This window comes from Acomys russatus, chromosome 26, assembly GCF_903995435.1.
Source record: "Acomys russatus chromosome 26, mAcoRus1.1, whole genome shotgun sequence".
NCBI lineage: Eukaryota > Metazoa > Chordata > Mammalia > Rodentia > Muridae > Acomys > Acomys russatus.
Genome location: NC_067162.1, coordinates 48170663 through 48192431, shown reverse-complemented (window position 1 = coordinate 48192431; position 21769 = coordinate 48170663). Strand labels below are relative to the sequence as shown.

The 21769-nt window shown below is 49.7% G+C and overlaps 1 protein-coding gene across 1 annotated transcript in view; it reads right to left on the bottom strand.

The window, feature by feature from the left end:
- Nucleotides 1-21216, bottom strand: part of Rab4a (RAB4A, member RAS oncogene family) — a 30224-nt gene extending 9008 nt beyond the window's left edge. Inside the window, exons 1-2 of the mRNA XM_051168683.1 lie at nt 21052-21216; nt 1434-1514 (exon numbers count right to left, since the gene is read on the bottom strand). Coding sequence (XP_051024640.1) covers nt 1434-1514; nt 21052-21082 — 112 coding nt within the window. The 5' untranslated portion in view covers nt 21083-21216. The remainder of the gene's footprint in view (nt 1-1433; nt 1515-21051) is intronic.
- Between the last annotated feature and the right edge of the window lie 553 nt (nt 21217-21769).

The following is a 21769-nucleotide window of genomic DNA, read 5'->3' as shown; positions in this document are numbered from 1 at the left end:
AAAGCCACTCAGGGCACCTGAAGGCTGTAACCCACCCAGTTGTTCTCCACTGTGTAGCTGGCTGCTCTGCCAGGACACAGGGTCTCTGTTGGAGAACCCTTTGCTGTGCTCACCATCTCGTTGTTGCTTAGGATAAGAAAACACTATACACTGAGCCAATATTGGGCTGAAACACCGACTTAATAAAAACTCCATCATGAGCTGGGTGGTGGTGGCGGCTCACACCTTTAATCCCAGCCCTCAGGAGGCAGAGGCAGGCGGATCGCTGTGAGTTCAAGGCCTGGTCTACAGAGTGAGTTCTAGGACAGCTAGGGCTAAACAGAGAAACTCTGTTTTGAAACACAAAATGAAACACCAAAAAACAAACAAACAAACAAAAAACTCCACCATGTAATAAGAATAAAGCCTATTTGGGCATAGTGGCAAAATCCTTTAATCCTAGCACTTAGAAGGTAGAGGCATTGGGTAGGGGGGGAAAAAAAACAACCACAGCCCTGTGATGCTCTTTAAAAGCACTTTTACCCAGTAGCGGACCCTGCATGCTATAATACTGATCCACCCAGCAGCGGACCCTGCATGCTATGATACTGATCCACCAGGCAGATGTGGCACTGGTACAATAGGAAGTTACAGGAGTAACCAACCACTTTCATGTGGGATTAGAGGCCTGCCCAACAGGAGGAAATTCATGCGAGGTACCGTAATCCTCCATGCTGGCGAGGCCTTAGCCTTTGTGGAGAACCTGCTCCATTCGTTCTGCTCATGGGCATGTGGTCAAACTGCCTTCCAAACAGTTACGTTTATACCCTTAGGTCAACACTCGGGCAGAGAAGCTTCCTGCTGGAGCAGACAGACGTTAATGCAGAGGCTCACAGCGGCCTCCAAGTGCTGACTGTTGCACACAGAAGAGTGGGTGGTGGAGATGGGGGCAGGTGAACCGTGTAAGAGCGAGGGGGTGGGGAGGGGTGCTGTGAGACGCTGCACATGATGTGGCCACTGCACTCATGAACTCACAATGCTGATGCTACGTTACCTGTGTGAGCCCTGCACACCACCCCCAGGCTGAGGATACCTTAGCAGCCATGCTAGGGGAGGGAGAGCCATTTTTTAAAAATCAGGGGTGTGGCCATTGGTAAGCTGCCTGTTGCTTATGATCCAGCTAATAACCCGCACATACACATATGCATACAAGCAACCTTATTCAAACTCAGTGATATGACATGGAAGTACAGAGAGGGTGGAGGACATGTTAGGAGGGCTCTAAAGGGAAGAAGAGGGAAATATATACATGCACGAGATGTTCAAATAATCCTTAAAAGTGAAGCCCTTTAAAGCTGCAGTTTCCGCCTCTGAAGGCTTGGCTTTCCCATAAGCACCCTCATGCCCAGGGTGCTCGCACACACATCTCTACAAAGATGTCTGATGTCACTCACATTTTTTTTCAATGAACTGATGAAGCAAGCAAGATTTGCCGGTTCCCGCATTTCCGATGACCAAGAATTTAAACAAGAAATCTGAAAGGCAACGAATAGGAAGTAACTTTATTTATTTTTTTAAAGATTTATTATTATGTATACAGTGCTGTCTGCATGTACACCCGCAGGCCAGAAGAGGCATGGTTCCCTGCAGCCCTGTAACACCCTCATGTTGTGACAACTCCCTCCAACCATAAAATTATTTTTCCTGCTACTTCACAACTGTAATTTTGCTACTGTTATGAGTCATAAAGTAAATATCTGATATGCAGGGCTGCTGTGAAACAAGTGCTTGGCCCACAGGCTGAGAACCACTGCTCTGAGGCATCTCTCCGGCTCCTGGGGTATGGCTTTTGCAAGATTAGGACGAGCGATTTCCAAGAAATAAGAAGTAGCTTTAGAAAGCCGGGGCTGAAAAACGTCCAATGTAGCATAGGCTATAGCCTTGAACTCTTGATCCTACACACACACACACACACACACACACACACACACACACTCTCTCTCTCTCTCTCTCTCTCTCTCTCTCTCTCTCTCTCTCTCTCTCTCAGAGCAGGATTAAAAGCATGTGCCACCATACCTAACCAATTGCTTTCTCTTTAGTAAGAGCTTTAGTCCCGCGTAGCTGGGAGCTGCACACCGTTGACCGCCCGCCCCCCCCATGGACCTGCCTAGCCCAGCCTTGCCTTAACCTCCATCTGCAAGCCCCACCCTGCCTGGCTCCCGGGCTCCGTAGCCCTCACTCCAGACCACACCCTCTCCCGATGGGACCAAGAGCTGACAACCCTAGCCACTCCCTGCTCTCCCCATGAAACTGAGACAGCCGCTGGCTTTTGACATGGCCTGGTCACCAGCTTCTGAGAACCATAGCCATCACTCGGGGATTAAGCCTCTTAAACTCCAGTGATGTCCACATGGTTGCAGAAAATCATGAGGAACACCATTAGGATTGTGCCAGCACTCAGGTACCAACCACTGCCTGCCATGTTCTTAAAGCATGCATGGGGACTCCGCTGTTCTCTGAGGTGCTTACCCACGCTCTTGCACGTGTTTAGCTTTCTTCCTGAATGCTTCTCTTCTTCTTAATTATTATGAATAAAATCTATATTAAATGTTTTAATAAACTTTACTTCTGGTAAGATGAGTTATAATAAGGGCTGGAGAAAAGACTTAGTAGTTCGCCCATGGCAGCCTACAACCATCCTTAACTCCAGTTCTGGGGGATACAGCGCCCTCTTCTGGCCTCTGAGGCATCAGGTGCACACATAGTGCACAGACAAAACACAAAGTAAAAATAATTAAGGCTTTAAATATTCATATTCAGCCGGGCAGTAGTGGCGCACGCCTTTAATCCCAGCACTTGGGAGGCAGAGGCAGGTGGACTGCTGTGAGTTCGAGGCCACCCTGGTCTACAAAATGAGTCCAGGACAGCCAAGGCTACACAGAGAAACCCTGTCTTGAACCCCCCCCCCCCAAATTCATATTCATACAAGCATTGTTCACCAACTCAAGTGTCCACCAGTGGACAAATATAAACAAAATGTGGTATATATGTCCATACAATGGAACAGGACTTAGCCTTAGAAAGGAAAGCGTTTTCTGGTACTTATTATAGCAGATGACCTTTAAGGGCATTAATGACACAGAACAGTCATAAAGTGACACATCCTGGTGATGCCGTTTGTGTGAGGTCCTTAAAGTAAACTGAAAGTAGAGTGAGGGTTGCCAGGGCCTGGGGGCACAAATGGCATGAACGACAGTTTGGAAATATCTGAGGTCTAGAGGCTGTGTGGATGTGAGTGCTACGCTAAGAAACGTGAGCATACTTTAATACCACTGAACTGTATATTCAAATTTTCAGGGTTATATTATTCACAGGAAATATGTGATGTGTGTGCCAATGCAGGTATGCCTGTGCCATGATGCACTTGTGGGCGGGGTCAAAGGACCGTCTCAGGTGTTGGCTCTTGCGATTTTATTTTGTTGAGACAGGGTCTGCTGTTGAACACAGCCCGCGCCAGACTAGCCAGCTTGAGAGTTGGTGATTCTCCTCTCATCTCCATCTCGACGTTAAGCACCAGGATTACAAACGTGTGCTACTGCCCTCAGCTTTCACGTGGGTTCTGAGGAGTCACACTCGGGTTCTCCTGGAGAGAGGAGGGTGAGGGAGAGAGAGCGAGAGGAAAGAGTGTGTGCATGTGTGTATCTCCATCCACAGGAAACCAAGCCTAATCGTGCTTGGTAATCATGCTTACCAAACGGCTTTTGTGACCCAAGAAACTAAAGCTGAAATGACTAAGCTGGCCAAGCGAAAGGGACCTGGAATCCTCAACTTTGGTCAATAGTCCCTTCTGTTCAGAAATAAAGTTATATAAGCTGTAAAGAGAAGATTTTTAAAAAAAGAAGAAAAGGAATCAAATGTTGGGTCTCTTGTTGCCTTGGGGGTGGGGAGGGAGAAGGCAGAGGCTGGCAATCTGCAGGCAAAGGGAGGCAGAGCCCCGTGCAGCTCACAGCACACAGAGCCCTATGTCTGGACCTTGGACTTTGGCTCAGGTTTGCCGAACTGTTGTCCATAAGCTAACTGCTGATTACATCATTGCCACACCTGGCTAAAGGATGACCTATTAGCAAACTGTGATGAAGAAAGGACAGGAAGGATCCATAGTCTATACAAACACACTGGAGCTGAGAAGGGTAAAGATTATAAACAGAAAAGATTGTTTGAAATCACTTTGGCCAAATAAGAATGGTAGAGCTTTTAAGAAAACAGAATGACCTGGGTGTGGTGGCACACGCCTTCAATCCCAGCACTCGAGGCCAGCCTGGTTTAAAAAGAGAGCCCAGGACAGCCAAGGCTACACAGAGAAACCCTGTCTCAAAAACAAACAAACAAACAAACAAACAAACAAACAAAACAACAACAACAAAAAACCAAAGGGAAAAAAAAGAAAACAGGGGGCTGGAGAGATGGCTCAGAGGTTAAGGGCTGCTCTTCCAAAGGTCCTGAGTTCAATTCCCAGCAACCACATGGTAGCTCATAACCATCTATAATGAGATCTGGTGCCCTCTTCTGGTGTGAAGGTATTACATACAGGCAGAACTCTGTGTACATAAATAAATCTTAAAAAAAAAAAGAAAAAAGAAAAGAAAGAAAGAAAACAGGAAATGATGATGCTCAGCTGGAACAGCGCAGGCTGCAGCCTTGGGGGGATCTGGAGTGCCCCCACAACTGGCAAAACCCACTCACTCAGGAGGACAGAAATATTCTCCCTTGAAAACGAATTACGAGCTGATAGCATAATTATTTCAGACAATAAAGCCCATGTCAGGAAATCAACAATAAAAAACCCAGAAAGCAATGCAGATCCCTCCAGACATATCCTGACTAGAGACACAAAGGTACTCTCTCCCCACACCCCTCCCCCCAGTCCTCTGAAGAGAAGTTTACAACCAAAAACTACAAAGCCCCTCACGAGGACATTACGGCGAGTGACATAAGCCAAACGTCGATGGCCCCATTTGTGTGAGGTGCCTAGTGTCTGCACACAGAGACCAGGGTCAGCAAGGGTGAGGATGCACTTCTCTGCCCTAGTGTGTGCAGACCCCGCCTTCAGGACCTGCCAAAGAGCAGCTTGGTAAGGGGCCACTAGGATGACCAATAATATGAACATGCAGTTAAAAAGGAAGGAACAGGAAACTCGGAAAGATCAGTAGAATAGTCTAATGACAGCCACTGAGTGTAAGTTTTCACAGAGCCTAGTGCTCCAGGCTTGCCACCCAGCTCCCTGAGAAGACGAGGTAAGAGGGGAGCAAGCTCGAGGCCAGACTGAACAACTCTTGTTTCATAATGAAAAGTGAGGGGCTGGAGAGACGGCTCAGCGGTTAAGAGCACTGACTGTTCTTCTAGAGGTCATGAGTTCAATTCCCAGCAACCACATAGTGGCTCACAACCATCTATAATGTGATCTGATGTCCTCCTCTGGCCTGCAGATGGACATGCAGGTAGAGCTCTGTATACATAATAATAAATAATAAATCTTTAAAAAAAAAAAGAAAAGAAAAGAAAAGTGAGAGAGCTGGGCACGCGCTGGCATGTACGAAGGAGGGCCTGAGTTCGGGCCCCAGTGCTGAAACACAAAACAACAGCCCTCGGCGGTAGATTACAGAACAGATGACAAACTGAAATGGGGGTGCGGAGAACAGAAGCTGTAGGAAACTTCCTGCCAGGCAACAAAGGGTCACAGGAAAAAAACACGGTGGGGACCTGAAAGGCACGGAGGAGGAGGACTGAAATCTAAGGTCTGTAAAAGAGGCATCAACACCAAAAGAAATAGTGATTGAGGACTTTATAAAGCTGGCATTAAAGGGGTAAAGTTGGGGGTGGTAGTTCACACCTGAGGTCCCAGTGCTTAGGAGGCAGAGACAAAAGTGCAAGGCCAGCCTGGGCTACAGGCTATGTGAGACCCTGTTTTGAAATAAGGGCCAGCAAGGTGGGCTCAGAAAGCAAGGCGCTTTCTGTGCAAGTCTGATGTCCTGAGTCCACTCCCCAGAGCCCATGTAAGGGTGTCAGTGTGGTAGCACATACACACATACACAATGATAATAAATCAACAGCAGCAAAAGAAATTGTCGGAATAAAAATATCTTTGCGCCACTGAAAGGAATACATACATGCACACAGCTGAATATGAAAGTTGACATGAAAGCGTGGGGCAAGCAGCCGGAAGGAAAGGGGGAGATGGGCATATCCCGACTGCAAGGTCAGGATGGAGGATGCAGCTGCTCTGCCTAGATGCTCCTCTTCCTTCACAAGTCAGGGAGCTTAAGACCCTGCTAACACAGTTATGAGCCAGTGTAGCAGGCCTTCCTTCTCTTTGGTTCTAACTATGGCTGCTTTGGAAACATGGCGACCCTGTCTGACGTGACTGTACAAATGCGTACTAGAACTATTTAAGCAGCTGAGAAACAGGGATATTAAGAAGATACAAAGCGGGGCCTGGAGGGGCGGCTGGGAGGCTGGGTGCTACTTTTGCAGAGGACCAGGGTCTACTTCCTAGATCTCACGGCAGGTGACAACCTTTCGTAATGCCAGCTCCAGGGAATCCAAAGCCCCCTTCTGGCCTCCAAGGGTACTGCACATATGCACTGCACGTGCTGCACAGATGTACATGCAGACAAGACACTCATACACAGAGAAAACATTTTTTCTGAGACAGGGTTTCTCTGTATATCCCTGGCTGTCCTGGAACTCTCCTTGTAGACCAGGCTGGCCTTGAACTCAGAGATCTGCCTGCCTCTGCCTCTGCCTCTGCTGGGATTACAGGTGTGTGCCACCACATCTAGCTGGGTTTTTTGTTGTTGTTGTTGTTGGTGGTTTTGGGTTTTTTGGGTTTTTTTGGTTTTTGGAACACAGAAAAATGTTAAAGCAGGAGAAGGTAGGTAGAGAGGCAGGCAAGGGTCCTACCCTTTATCTGGTAAAACGGCAGCGACTAATGGTGACACACTGCAGGGCATGACCACCAAAAAGCTGTGAGGAGAAACCGAGTGGCAGTCCTGGGGCAGTCGGCACTTGGGAGGCGGATGTCGCAGAATTAGGAATTTAAGGTCATTTGAGCTATTTAAGGGTTTTGAAGCCAATCAGGGGATCTGTGAGGCTCTATCTCAACAAAATAATAAATACCCGCCTGCCCCACCCAGCAGCAACAGAGAGGAGGGAGAGAGAGCAGAGGCGGAGGTTAGCTAACGTGACAGGGGCTGGAAATCACGGAGGTTCTGAGCTGTCAATCTTTAGGTTTTTTAATGACTATTTATTATATGACTTCATGTGTGTGCATGTGTGTTTGTATGTGCACGTGTGTGTGTCTGTGTCTGTCTGTCTGCGTGTCTATATCCTCCCAAATCCTGATGGATGACTTTTCCCTCAGGGTATTTCTTCCCAGGACGCTCTTGAAAACCCCTCGGTTATTACACTCACGAGGTACTTATTTCTTCAGGGAGGAATTAGCTCGAAGGCAGGGAAGGTCTGCATCCCAGAATAGGAATGCTAAAATGGGATGTCATACCAGTGTACTTTTAACTTTCCATATGATTAATGTCAGATGGGATGATGGGAAAGCTATCAAGCAATCAGCAATCAGGCAGACACCAGCCACCCTCCCACAGAGGCATTACTGAACAGGAAAAGTCACCGCAGCCAAAGGACATGACATTCAGCGCCCTTACCTCCTCTCCAGACCCCGCAGACGCACAGCAGGACTGTGAGAAGGGCACAGAAGCAGCTTATGCAGTACAGGACAGGGCAAAATGACCAGACGACACTGCACACTACGCTCAGCAGCCAGTGTCCATGGCCAACAGTGCCTCCGTTTGGGCAGCCCTGCCGTCACCCCGTTTGGCTTTCACTCTGGTCCTGATCTCTCTCATGGGACCCTGTTATTTTTCTGAGCTCATTCTAGGACTGCCTGTTAAAATAAAACATCTAAAACTATCATGTCCAGCCCTCAGGATGAGAGAATGACATGGGCTCGGGGGTTGCCACCTGCAGTCTGTCAACACCAGACCAGGAGACACCGACCTGGTCCCTCCAAGAGTGCTGCCCACTTCTCCAAGGAAGAAAGAGGTAGGCGAGACACAAACATGGGGTGGGGGCTCCTTCCAGGACTCCCACCCCCACCCCCACTATACCACCCTCACAGCAGAGAGTTCTTGAACTTGAGTTCTACAATGCCTTCCTAGTTTCCCTTCATGCAGCCATGCTGATGTTGAGATTTCTGCAAGGCCCTTGAACTGCAGGACCCCTCCAGGGGTCGCTCTTCCTCACTTAGGTTTCTTGGAGTTGGGTCGTTAGAATGGAGGCATCTGGGGGGAGGTTCCCTTGCCTTGCTGTGATGTGAAGACCAATATAAGGGACGCCAAAGGTTGCAAGGAGAATCTATTTTGAGACGCTAAGTGGCAGATTCAGCTGCAAACACCTGTATCCCTCACAGGGGTGGGCCATGGAAAGGAAACTAAGGCAAAGACCTCTGGTCAAGTCTGCCCTTGAGGTGGGGCAGAGCCCTGACTACGGCAGGACGGAGTAGGACTGGGTGGGTGGAAATACAGGTGGCTCTTCCAAGAAGCTGGGAGGGAAGTGGAGGGGATGAGAAAGGGACGCAGAGAGGTGAATGCCTGCCGGAACAGAGGAAAGGGAGGTGTGCTGTGAGCACTGAGACCGGGGGACAGCCTGAGCAGAAGGCCGCTTCACCCCGGATGCTGAGACTTCTGGACAATAGGGAAGGCCCAGGGGAGTGTGCTGACTGGAGCAGGTGGGCGCATTCTTTGCCTGTACCTTTTAATTTTTTTTGGTTTCTCTGTGTAGCCTTGGCTGTCCTGAACTCACTTATGTAGACCAGGCTGGCCTTGAACTCACAGCAATCTGCCTGCCTCTGCCTCCGGCAGTGCTGGGATTAAAGGCGTGCGCCACCACACCTGTCTTTTATTTTATTTTATTGCTATTGTTTTGCCTGTGTCTTTAGCTACTGGTGAGCTCCACTGGGACAAATAATGGGTTGAGATGTGCGAGACAGCTGACATATAAGAAAGGGAAGAGAAGTGATTTGGGGGGGTGGGTGAGGGTGCTGCTGCACGCCTGCCTCCATCTCCCCCTACAAAGCTCCCTGCCCTGTAACAGCGGATCTGGTAGAGGGTTGGGCTGGGATGTTGCGCAGCACACGTCCCCAGCAACACAGAGAAGCAGCGGCAGTCGATAGAGACCCTAGAGCTGGGGGCGGAGGGCAGGGTATCTGGAAAGGAGGCCAACCCTGGCCTGTCAAAGAGCCCAGAACTTTCCTGTCAGGATGGATCTAGTCAGTGATGGGACCTGGGCAGGATAAGCCAGGGAACTGAATACCTGGAGCAGAAGAGAAGGTGACCAGAAGTGACCCAGTGGGGCCGTGAGGCTGAGGTACTGGCCAGTCCTCTGTACAGATGCATCAGGCGCCAAGATCGGCCAGGAGCTGAGGACAAAGCAAGATGCTCAGCAGATGACCCTGACGATGGCCAGCCCAGTGACTATGAAGGACAGCGACACAGAGCTGCAGGGCTCAGCATGAAGGGGGTTTGTGTCTGGTGCCCTCCTAAGGGAAAGGCAGCTCAGAATGGAAAGTCAGCTGCCGGACGGATCAGGGCACAGCGAACTAAAGATAAAGAGGTCTGATTAGGACAGCCGCCCTTAATCAGGAACAAATTTCGGGTGTACTAAAGAGTAGACTGTCGAATATGATTAGGTTAACGGAAGGATGAAGCCTGCCAAAGTCTATAAAGAAACAGGGCAAATAATCTGTCAAGATGATTTGCAGACTATTTCAATTAGAGGAGAGACAGAGGGGGAGGGCTGAGGAGTGTTTCCTCTTTGGACCGGGTCTTTCATGCAGCCCAGGCTTTTGCCTCTGCCTCCCAAGTAATGGGATCACAGGAGTGTGTGAGCCAACCAGCTAACTTGGTCTGTGGTTGATACAAAGCCTTCCTGTTGCGCCATGACACCCTGGAAGGGCAGGAAGCATTCTAGCCAGAGAACAGTCTAGAGCTGGCTCTCCACTCTTCCTTTATGGGGAGCTGGCTGGTGGGACATCCGCTTCGACGCTCTGAGGGCAGGGACTTTAGTCTCCTCATCTAATGTCTGACCTCCTACTGCTGTTCCCAGTGCCATGATCCGGCCACAAGGGGCACACAGGAAACACGGCTCCTCCTAACAGCACACTGCTCAGATGGACAGTGCCTGTGCTCCAGAGGCAGCCTGGGTCGGTGGTACCGCTGTGCGCTTCCACCTTTTAGCCCTGCTTAGCCCTGGATGCACCAGACAGCTTTAGCTTCATCCCGAACGTGGGGAGTCGACAGGATCTGGTCATATCAGTAGCGGTGATGAAGGCTGGACTCTTGGTCATCATCACCTGCACGTGGGACCTAGGCCCACCTCATAGTGGGTCCGAGTTCTGGGCACCAGTACACTAGGCATGAACTATATGGCTCCACTCCCCTCTGCAGGCAAGGGTAACCACTACCTGCTCGTTGGGTCAGGAATGTCCCCAGTGTAGCATTGGGCATAGGACTGATTGGTGTCTGAAGAGCTTCAATCACACTGTTTTCAAAGTGTTGACCTGAAAGCTGAGGCCTGGTGAAAACTAGAAAGAATCCATCCATGGGCACGTGTAAGGAGCATGGATTACACTCCTCAAAACGCTCTTATGACTGTAGTGAGCCTGCCAGGCATATACAAAGCACTGGGTTTGATACCCAGTGTCCATAAAGTGCGTGTGGTGGTGCACACCTATAATCTCGGCACTCGGAGGGCAGAGGCAGGAGCATCGGAGACTGACGGTCATTCTTCAGGGATGTTGGAGACCAAAGTGAACGAGAGGCTACGAGGTAGTCATGAGTTGGGTCAAAGGAGTCACTCTGCAAACGGTAGCAATGGAGCCAGACGTCTGAACGCACAGAGGCTCTCTGCCAAGAGCACCCCAGTTGGGTTCCAAGCTGAGTTCTGGGTGCAGCTGTGCCCAGCAGTACCTGGACAGGTCCCTCAAGGCCCCACCTGTCACCCCGTTACTTCTTTGGTCGCACAGCTTCACCCATCAGCCCATATCCTCTTCGGGAGCACACTTGAAGCTGGGAGCTGGGAGCTGCAGAACTGGGTCCTCCCACGCTTTGCTCTGAGGCCTGGCAGGGTCCTGGCTTCAGATCTGGGTCCTCAGCAGGGATGCTTGTTTTCCCCGTTTTCAGGCTCCGTGAGGTGCCCACGTGACCTTGTTAGTCCAGGAAACTCGATCCACAGAACAGGTTTTATTAGAGTTCCAAAACGGAACCGTCTGACTTGCCACAAACAAAGTGAACCCAGGCTGCCACGTCAATTTCTATTTATTTTGGCCTTTTTGCGGCACCTTTTCTGAGAGCAAAACCGTCTCTCAAATGGACTCACATCAAAGCCTGTTTAGGCTAGATGTGCCCCGGGTTGCACAGAGGACCAAGACAGAAGGTCACCTGGACTCTCTGTTACCAAAGATGAGAGTTTGCTTTCTAGTACTAAAGGCAGGTTTTGCTTTGATCACAAGCGAGAGCAGGAGGGTGGGTCTGTGTGCTCAGACCCGTGTTTTCTTTGTGCACACCCCCTAAGAGCCGCTCTGGCAGGTACGCCAGCAGACAGCAGGGCTGCTAAACACACACTACACACATTGGCAGCTCTGAAGACACGCTTTGTTCTTATGCCTCCACTTGCTTTTCTGCATGATTAAAAATTTATGTTTGAGAAGAAAATGATAAACATCTCTCTAAAATAGACCTCACATTCATAATTTATTAGTGCTTTATGAACAGTGTCCTTCTCCCTGCCACCCCTACCCCACCCCATCTAAATACCACTGACTCCTTAAGGCTTAAATGCCAAAGCACACAGCACCTGTGAGGAGATGGAGCCAGGTATAGTGGCCCAATCTTGCCATCTGTTTCAGGAGGTGGAGGCAGAAAGATCAGGATCAAGTCTAGCCTGGGCTACAAAGCAAGTTTGAGGCCTGCCTGGGCTACATGAAAGCTTGCCTTTTTTATTTTTAAAAATCATGTGTGTGGGCCGGGCGTGGTGGCACGCGCCTTTAATCCCAGCACTCGGGAGGTAGAGGCAGGCAGATCACTGTGAGTTCGAGGCCAGCCTGGTCTACAAAGGGAGTCCAGGATAGCCAAGGCTACACAGAGAAACCCTGTCTCGAAAAAAACAAAAATTATCATGTGTGTGTGTGCACGTGCGTGCGTGCGTGCGTGTGTGTTATGTGCACATGAATGAAGGTGCCTGCAGAGGCCAGATGTGTTGGGTCTCCCAGAGCTGGAGTTACAGGAGATTGTGCACTACCTGATATGGGTGCTGGGAATTGAACTTGGGTCATCTGGAAGACAGCAAGTGTTCTTAACCACTGAGCCATTTCTCTAGCCTGAAACCCTGTCTTAAAACAACAACAACAACAACAAGCAAAAGAAAAGCAGACAAGAGAAGCAGAAACAGCCGCTGACGTGTGAGCACGCTGCGGGAGGTGGGACATGCGATGCACCCGGTTCCATCTGTGTCAGACCCGCCGTCTTCACACACTAATGGTGTTGACCGAGCCTTTCACAACATAAACTGCCTTTGGAACTCTGGTTTTTGAAACAAGGTCTCACTCTGCAGCCTTGGCTGGCTTGAAGCTCTTATATTTACATAAGCACATTTAAAATATAAATAAAAAATATTTTTTCCTTATGTTCTGTGCTAGAATGTGGTTCCTTTTTCTTTTATGTTTGTTTGTTTGTTTGTTTTGAGACAGGGTTTCTCTGTGTAGCCTTGGCTGTCCTGGACTCACTTTGTGGACCATGTTGGCCTCGAACTCACAGAGATCCGCCTGCCTCTGCCTCCCAAGTGCTGGGATTAAAGGTGTGCGCCACCACGCCCAGCACTTCTTTTATCTTTTTTAAAGATTGGGTTACATGTAGCCCAGGTTACCTCCCTGCCTTTACATCACAAGTGCTGGAATTATTAGCCTGGGCCGTGACACCCAGTTCTACGCTTTCATGTGCCCTGTGCCATTTTATGCTTTACTCCACAGCCACAGGCACTGAGTAGCAAGTGTCACGTGTCCTTCAGATGTACAGACTCCATCAGAGAAACAGGAAGAACGCGGCCACTGAGGCAAGTGCTGTGCTAGATTCCTCCTCACAACCGCCTGTAACTCTAGTTCCAGGCGTGCAACGGTGTCTTCCGACCAGGCACACAGTGGTACATTTACACAATTCAGGTAAACACTCATGCACATCAGAGAAAAATACATCTTTAAAAACAAACACAAGCCGGGTGGTGGTGACGGCGCATGCCTTTAGTCCCAGCACTCGGGAGGCAGAGGCAGGTGAATCGCTGTGAGTGCGAGGCCAGCCTGGTCTGCAAAGTGAGTCCAGGCCAGCCAAGGCTACACAGAGAAACCCTGTCTTGAAAAACCAAAAACAAATAAATAAATAAAATAAAATAAAAACAAGCACAATCGTCCCGTCTCAGAAACTCCATCACAGCCACAGGGGTGCTGCGTACCCCAGCGGAGGGTTCCTACAGAACCCTAACTGGATGACGTTCTGTTAGAGTTGCTAAGGATGGTGAAAACAGCAGCTCGGCTTGACCACAGTCCCCAGGAAAGCTTGAAAGAAGAACATCCGGAAACAAAATCAACCCTTTTCTCATTTCAAAGAAATGCTCCGGGTTGGAGAGATGGCTCAGCAGTTAAGAACACTTCCTGCCCTTCCAGAGAACTGAGGTTGGATCCCAGAACCCAGCTCACAACGGCCTGTGACTCCAGATCTAGGAGGTCAGATGTCCTCTTTTGGCCTTGTGGGCACCGATACATGTGGCATAATCACACACACACTACACATAAATAAAAACAAAAAACAGCTGGGTTTATCCTAGCACTCAGGAGGCAGAGGTAGGTGGGTCTCTGTATTGAGGCCAGCCTGGTCTACACAGTCAATATTGAATTGTTAAAAAGAAAATTATGGGGCCAGGCGTGATGGTGCACACGCCTTTAATCCCAGCACTCGGGAGGCAGAGGCAGGTGGATCACTATGAGTTCGAGGCCAGCCTGGTCTACAAAGCGAGTCCAGGACAGCCAAGGCTATACAGAGAAACCCTGTCTCAAAAAACAAGACAAAAGCAAACAAACAAACAAACAATATGAATAATTTATACAAAGTGGATGAATCCTGCAAAGAAACCAAGATGTCTTTAATAGTAGACACCACTATTACAGCAAGAGGAAAATTTCAAACTTATATTTACCTGAAATTGCTTTTTGGAGAGTTTAGGAAATTTGGAGGGATTCTATTTACCCAGTCGACTGGCTTTGCCGCAGTGCTGCATTCTGACATAATTTTCTCAAGGCCCCTTTCCTCACACACGTCCAGGGGGCTGTGGGTCCCAGCAGAGGCCTGCAGAAGCTACCTAAGCCGGGTGGGGGTGGGGGGCGGTTTGTGCAGCAGCAAGCAAGGGAGTCACACACCTGCCGAGTCACTGAGATGGGAACCCAGGGAACCCCCCTTTATTGAGTATCTGGCCAACCAGCCTTGGCTCAACTTACTGTTGCCCCTACCAGGGAAAAAAGCAGCACAGATTCTGTAGAAAAAGGCATCTTAGAAGCTTAGCAGGCAGCTGGGCTCTGGAGCTGAGGGCAGGGAACAGCATAAGTGGTGCTTTTTCCCAGGCGACCCAGGGAGCAGCAGGCTGGAGAGGAGGCGGGTCGTGTGAATGGGCCTGGGACACACTGTATTCCGGTTCCCTGGGGCACCAGGGTGGGAGAGTTAGGGGAGGCACTAAGAAATAAGTTCCTTAGGAATTAATGGTGGAGCTGGTACTATAGACACAGGCTTGGGCACCCGGAGGACCACGAGGGGAATAGTTAATCTTATTCTACCAAAGAACCCTCCTCCTAAAGTGCTTGGGCAAGACTCTCAACCCCTGGCACTAACCCTTTTGTAGGCCCAACCATGGAGGCTCAGGACACCTGGGCTGAGAGGCATCGGGATGTGCCTCTAGACTTTGGTCCTTCCCTCTTCCTCTCTATTACTGCCTTCTACAAGTTGTTCTTATTACCCTGTGGGTTTATAATTTGTGTGAGGGCACAAGTGTGCAGTGGACAGGTTTGCAGAGTCAGGTCTCTGCTTTGACTTTTCCGTGGCTTCTGGGGACTGAGCTCATGCAGACTGTGCAGCGAATGCTTTACCCCAGGCCACTTGCTAACCTGCCTTTCTCTCCTCTCCTCCACATCCCTCTTCCCCTTTTCTCTCCTTTCTTTTCTTCTAATACAGGATCGCATGTAGCACAGGCTGGCCTCCAGTTCCCTACGTAGGATAGCCCAGGCTGACCCTTGACTTCTGGCCCTTCTGCCTACACCTCCTAAGGAGACCACCACTCACCCAACCCCTCCCACACCCACCTCACTGCCATCCTTGCTTCTTGAAATGCTCACCAGTTTTGACAATCAAAAATGTACTAAATCACCAGGTGTCGTGGCGCAGGTGTTTAATCCCAGCACTCGGAGGCAGAGGCAGGTGGATCTCTGTGAGTTCGAGGTCAGCCTGGTCTACAAAACAAGTCTAGGACAGCCAAGGGTACACAGAGAAACCCTGTCTCGAAAAATCAAAACCAAAAAAAAAAAAAAAAAAAGACCCAAAAACCAAAGAACAACCAATCAAACAAACAAACAAAGAACAAACAAAGAAAACCCAAAATAAATGTTCTTTTTTCCCTGATGTCTGCTTGACTGAATGTTTTGTCAATTGTGTGTTAAGGTAATAACGATTTAAGTGATTCTTCTTCTTCCTCTTTTTGTTTTTGTTTTGGTTTGGTTTGGTTTTGGTTTTTTGAGACAGAGATTTTCAAGACAGTCATGGCTGTCTACTTTGTAATCCAGGCTGGCCTTGATGAACTCACAGCGATCCTCCTGCCTCTGTCTCCCAAGTGCTGGAATTAAAGGTATGTGCCACCACACCTGGCTAGGTGATTCTTCTAACAGAAAAGTTTGCTTTATGAATTAGGGGGCTTTGAAAATGCTGCTCTTTCTTATTTGGGATATCTTTTTTTGCTTTTGTTTTGTTTTTTGTTGTTGTTGCTGTTGTTTGAGACAGGGTTTCTCTGTGTAGCCTTGGCTGTCCTAGACTCGCTTTGTAGACCAGGCTGGTCTCGATCTCTATTTGAGATATCTTTATCGATCTAAGTTGCCTTATCAAGCCAACATTCCTTCACAAATCACCTTATGGTGTCGAAGTTCTGTGAGTTAGCTTCCAGAGGGTTTGCATCTCAAAGTCCCCCAAGCCAGCTGGCTTAACATGACAGACATTTGCTGTGTGACAGTGCCAGGGGCCTCAGTGACGTGTGGCCTGGCTGAGCACCTCTAGGCCTGTTTCTGGAGGTTGCCAGCTGTGTGGGCTACCTTGGCTGATGCTGGATCTCTCTGAGGTGAGGCTCCTTGCCGCAGCTCACTCTCCTTGCACGTGTTTGTGTGCATGCTTCCTGTCTCATTAGGACACAGTCGCTGAGTTTGGGACAGACTATTCCACCTTCAATAATCACCAGCAAAGGTGCTATTCCAGTAAGGCCACACCCACAGGCCCAGCTCAAGGATTCAAGTGTGTCTTTAAGGACACAATTCAGAGCTCACATACACAAATAAGTCATTAACAGAAAGTACTCTGATGCTCTCAACAGTATATGCTAGATCCCAGAATGCTGTGTGCTATTTTCTAGGTGAAATTTGTTGGGGGGGGGGGGAATGGTCTAACATATTTTGATGCTAATTACTGCTTGCTGTCTCTGTGACCCACCTTTTGATGAATAAAAAGCCATCCCACCTGGCCAGGGCAGAGGAGCTAGAGGTGTGGCTAAGGTGAGAGAGAGAGAGAGAGAGAGAGAGAGAGAGAGAGAGAGAGAGAGAGAGAGAGAGAGAGAGGAATTCTGGGAAGAAGAAGAAAGACTGCCATGAGGAAGAGGGAAAGACCAGAGGAAGAGAGAAAGGCCGCCATGGGTGTGGATGGAGAATCCGGCCCAGATGAAGAATATGAGCAAGTATTTGGGATTATGGATGGGAGGTAGCTTGATAGAAGTTATTAGGAGCAGATGGCGTGGGATTGAGGCAGGGATCCCATACCTGCCCCACTATGGGAAGCAGTTTAGAGGATTAATGTCTGCCCTGCCCCAGGTTACCTAAGGCTATTTTAAAATATAACAAGTGTCAGTGTCTTAATTGATTGGTAGCCGGACATACCGATAATAGTAATAATACTGGTAATTTAAAAACAATAAAATATACTATGCTGAATACACTACGATGGAAGCAGCCAGGGGGCCAGCGACAGGAGCCGACTTGTCTGTCTCAGGAGTCGTTGGCACAGCACATGGCATAAATGGTACTGTGTAGTCACCTGTCTCAAATCCTGCCTCTTGCACTTGAAGTTTTACAAAGTGCCCTTGTGTTTTTCCACCACATACCCTGCTTAGCGATTTCTGAGCCACCGTTTGGCGCCAGGAATTACTTAAGGATTTTAAGGATTTTCAAGCTCTCAGGTCTCTGGCTGCTGACCTGGGTCCTTGGGGTGGCCCAGCTGGTGCTCACTGACACAGCCAGCCATAGGGTGCTGTGGCCCTAGCAATAACGAGGAGAACCTCCCTCCCTTCGGGCCAAGGATGCTCAGGTTAGAGCTTTGTGTTACTTTGTTTGCTGGTACCAAGACAGAACTGAGAGAGCTGAGAGGAGGAAGGATTTGTTTTGCTTAGCCTCACAGTGGCCAGCCCACCGTAGCTGGGAATATGTCACATCAACAGAGGAGAGACGGGGGTAAGAAAGAGCTCCAAGGACCTTCCCTCAGTTTCCTTCAACCATGTTCAACCTCCAACCTTTGATCACCTGTCAATAACGACGTCAGATCATGAACCCCTTGATTAGCACGGAGCCCTCCCACATCTAAAAAGCCACCACAGGCACCCAGAGGTGCACTGATCACATCCTAGGTGTCTCAGTGCCATCGGGTAGGTGAGGCGAAGCACTACATGGTTCAGTCAGAAGCCTGCCTGCTTAGCATTCCAGTTTGCATCATGGTCTTATGGGATCGAAAGCTATGCTCACAGAGTTAGGCTCTTCATAGAAAGTGCTGGCTGTCACTCAGCCAGCGCAGGGTGCCCTGACTGCTCTACAGGCCACCATCGGCTCATTAACAGCAGCAGTGAGCGCTGGCTTCTATTTTCCTTGAATTTCCACCAAGCTGCATAGAGCTTCCTTTCCCAGAAGAAAGAAAACCAGCTAAACACAAGGAACTTAGAGGTTAGGTAAACATTCCTATGCTGGCCAATGGGCAAATGTCAGCAAGGAGAGGACCTGGTTGGTTTAGTTTGGGGAACAACACTGTGTAAACACAGCCGATGATGCGTGCAGGTGACAGCCTCTGCTTTAGTTTTGGGTGATTTTTCTTTCCTGCTGGCAGCTTTCTAAAGCTAAACTTCCACTATAATAGAAACGATTCTATTAATTTACACACATTCACACATACTGGTTTTCTCCACTGAAAGCAAAGATTAAATTCAGACTTAGTTAAAAAGGAGAAACCTAGACACGGAGACACATTTCTCTAACCCTAATACTCTGGAGGCAGAGGCAGGGATAGTGCCACAGTGTGAGACTAGCCTGGGCTACATGGTGGAGAAACTTTCAAAACAAAAATTAAAGGTATATTTGGTAAATACCTTGAAATGAAGGAAAAGATAAATGCATGTGTGAGCGCACACGCACGCATGCGCATAGGCGCGCGCGCGCGCGCGCGCGCACACACACACACACACACACACTTTCTGTGTGCTTCCTAGTGTCTTGCATATACTAGATAAGCTCTCTGACACCAAATTTTGTCTCCAGGCCCTGAAATGATATTAACAGCCACAGCTTCATGATGGGAGTTCAATCAGTGGGCTATGATGAGCAAACCCCTAACTTAATACAGATAATTAACTGTATCTGAGGTGAACACGGGTGTGCAGTGATGTCTGCTCTGAGGTGAACATGGGCGTGCAGTGACGTCTGCCTCCCATGCTGTTCCCCTCCTGCCTCACTTGGTCATGACCCCATGACACTTTCTGTGTGGACTCCACTCCTCCCTAGTGCTCCTCACCTGACTCAAGGGAAAGAAATGTGGACTCAGGTGCATTTAAAAATAAAGCACAGAGCCTGGTGTGGTGGCGCACGCCTTTAATCCCAGCACTCGGGAGGCAGAGGCAGGTGGATCGCTGTGAATTCGAGGCCAGCCTGGTTTACAAAGCGAATCTAGGACAGCCAAGACTATACAGGGAAACCCTGTCTCAAACAAATAAACAAACAAAAAACAACAAGCAAACAAAAGAAAAAGAAGAAAGAAAGAAAATCAGCTGGTAAGTGGCTTTTGCTGGAGACATTTTTACTGTGATTCTTGGCAGAAGAAGCAGGCTACACAGAGGCACATGTAGACCACCTGTGGCCCTGACAAAGCCAGCCACTCCCTGCATAGTGCCCTCTGATTACAGGGACAGGCATTATGCTAGTGGCCAGAGACAGTGGACCAGGCTGCTGTGTGCCTCGTGACACTCTTCCCAGGGTCCCACCCTCTCAAAGTCCAAACCTCCTAGATCCTTCTGCTGCCTCCTCACCCTCCAAGTTTAGGTGCCCAAACCACACTCCCAGACCAGAACCCCCTTTCCTCACCCCCCACCCCCACCCCTCCGCCATCTGCCTGTTCACCTGCTCTTCCTGACCCATCCAAGCAGCTCTCTCTCACAGTTGGCCAGACCATACTCCTTTAAAACTGCTGCCTGTTTTTCAATTGTTCATCCATTAAGGTCCCAACTGAATTAACAATCTACTCCTCACCGGACTGCAAACTCTTAGGGGAAGTTTCCAAGATACTTTTCTAACGAGTGGCACCTTCTTGGCAGGACCCTGGCCCCACCTTGTGTCAGGAAGGAGGCAGAGAGTACATATCGGGACAATTTGACGATCCTCGGGCTTTTACATGGGAGTCCACATACCAAGTCAAGGTCTCAAGTCTCATTTAGGGACTGGCAGGCATGGGCCAACCATGCATGGTACCGGCTGTTTATTCTTAGCTAGATTGGGGGCTAGGGAACACCCAGCACACGCTTTGGGAATGGCTGGATGCTGTAGGAGAAACGGGATGAAAAAGACACAGCTCCATATCCAAGGCTTACGGTCATAAAGAGGGAAGGTATTTATAAATAGCTACAGTGTAACACATAACAGGCTGGAGAGAGGGATGAAAAGATGCTGAGGCCAGGGGTCTCTAGGAGAGAGATACACTCATCCATTTAAAACTCATTATAATCTCAATGCAGAGAAAGGAATTCCAAACCTAGTGAGGTCCACAGCCTTGCCCCCAAAGACACTGAATGCAGGCGTGGCCCCGAGCCTTCCGCGCGGTCGGTCGATGCAGCGGTGGGGAAGGGGAGAACCAAGGATAAACTAGCTCCCCCAACCTTGAGCTATTTGAATAACCCAAGGAGGAAAATGTAGGGTGAAGCCAGGGCCGACGCAGGAGGGAACTCGGTAGAAAGGATCCCAGTAGCTCTGCACAGCTGGGGGTACCTGCTGGCCAGAGAATCCAGTCCAGCTCCTGACACCCCTAAGAGCCCCAAGATTCCAGCCCAGCCTGAAACACCCAGACGTTCTCAAGGTCTAGGCCGACCTTGACACCCGAAGAGTCCCAGCAGCTGACAACATTCCAGGATTCTCAGTAGCTCCACCTGGGCCCCTAACACACAGATTCTCAGACTCCCAGCAGCTGAATACGCCAAGATTACTAGGAGCCCAGCCCAGCCCTAACCATCCCGAGAGTCTCAGTATCTCCACCTGGTCCCTGACACCGCGAGGTTTGCAGGATCTCAGCACAGCCGGACGTGTCGAAATTCTAGCCACCAGCTCTGGAAACCCTGACCCCAGCCCCCAACATTCCAGGACCCCAAGGCCTGCCCCCTCTGCACACAAATACGCAAACCGGCGCGTCTTACCGTACGTCTCGGACATGGCGGTCTGCGCCATCCTGCCGCCACAGCTGCGCGGGGTCCGTCCTCTAGCGTCCGCAGAGAGAGGGGAACCGAGTGTGTGAGGGCCGGGTATGGGCCCACGGCGAGCCGGCCACCGGCTGCGGCCCAGAGGGACTCGACTCCGCGCCTGCGCACCGCCCGGCGAGGGCGGAGGAGGGGCGGGGCTGGGGAAAGGGAAGAGGGAAGGCCAGAGAAATGGTTAGAGGCTCCTACTAGGAGGAGGGAGTGGAGGCCAGGGAGGATGAAGGAGGAGGACCGCGAAGGAAGGAGGGGCGGGGCTCAGCATGGGGCTCCTGCAGCGGGTAGATCCTCCCAGATGGCACAGCACTACAGACTTAGTCATCCTTAAGTGTGACGTGCCTTAGGCAGACAGGAGGCCACCGGAGGGCTTGCCTCGAAGGTTCACAAGCAGAAAGCCAAGTTCTCATGCCTGGCAGGTGTGTTTGGGCACCTGAACTCTCCTGCTCGCCTCTTTGGCGACTGGGGGAATTGTGTTGCCCAGCCCGCCCTTACTGCTGGCTAATTTCAAAAGGTGTGTTCGGTTTATGAAACAATACAACTCAGGACCCACTCCTACCTGCAGGAAAAGGTGGGGTTGGGAATTTGGCCTAGCTGAGCAAACCAAGGCCTAAGATCCTACCTTCTTTCTTCACGGTAGCAGCAGAGGCCTGGACTGTGGAAA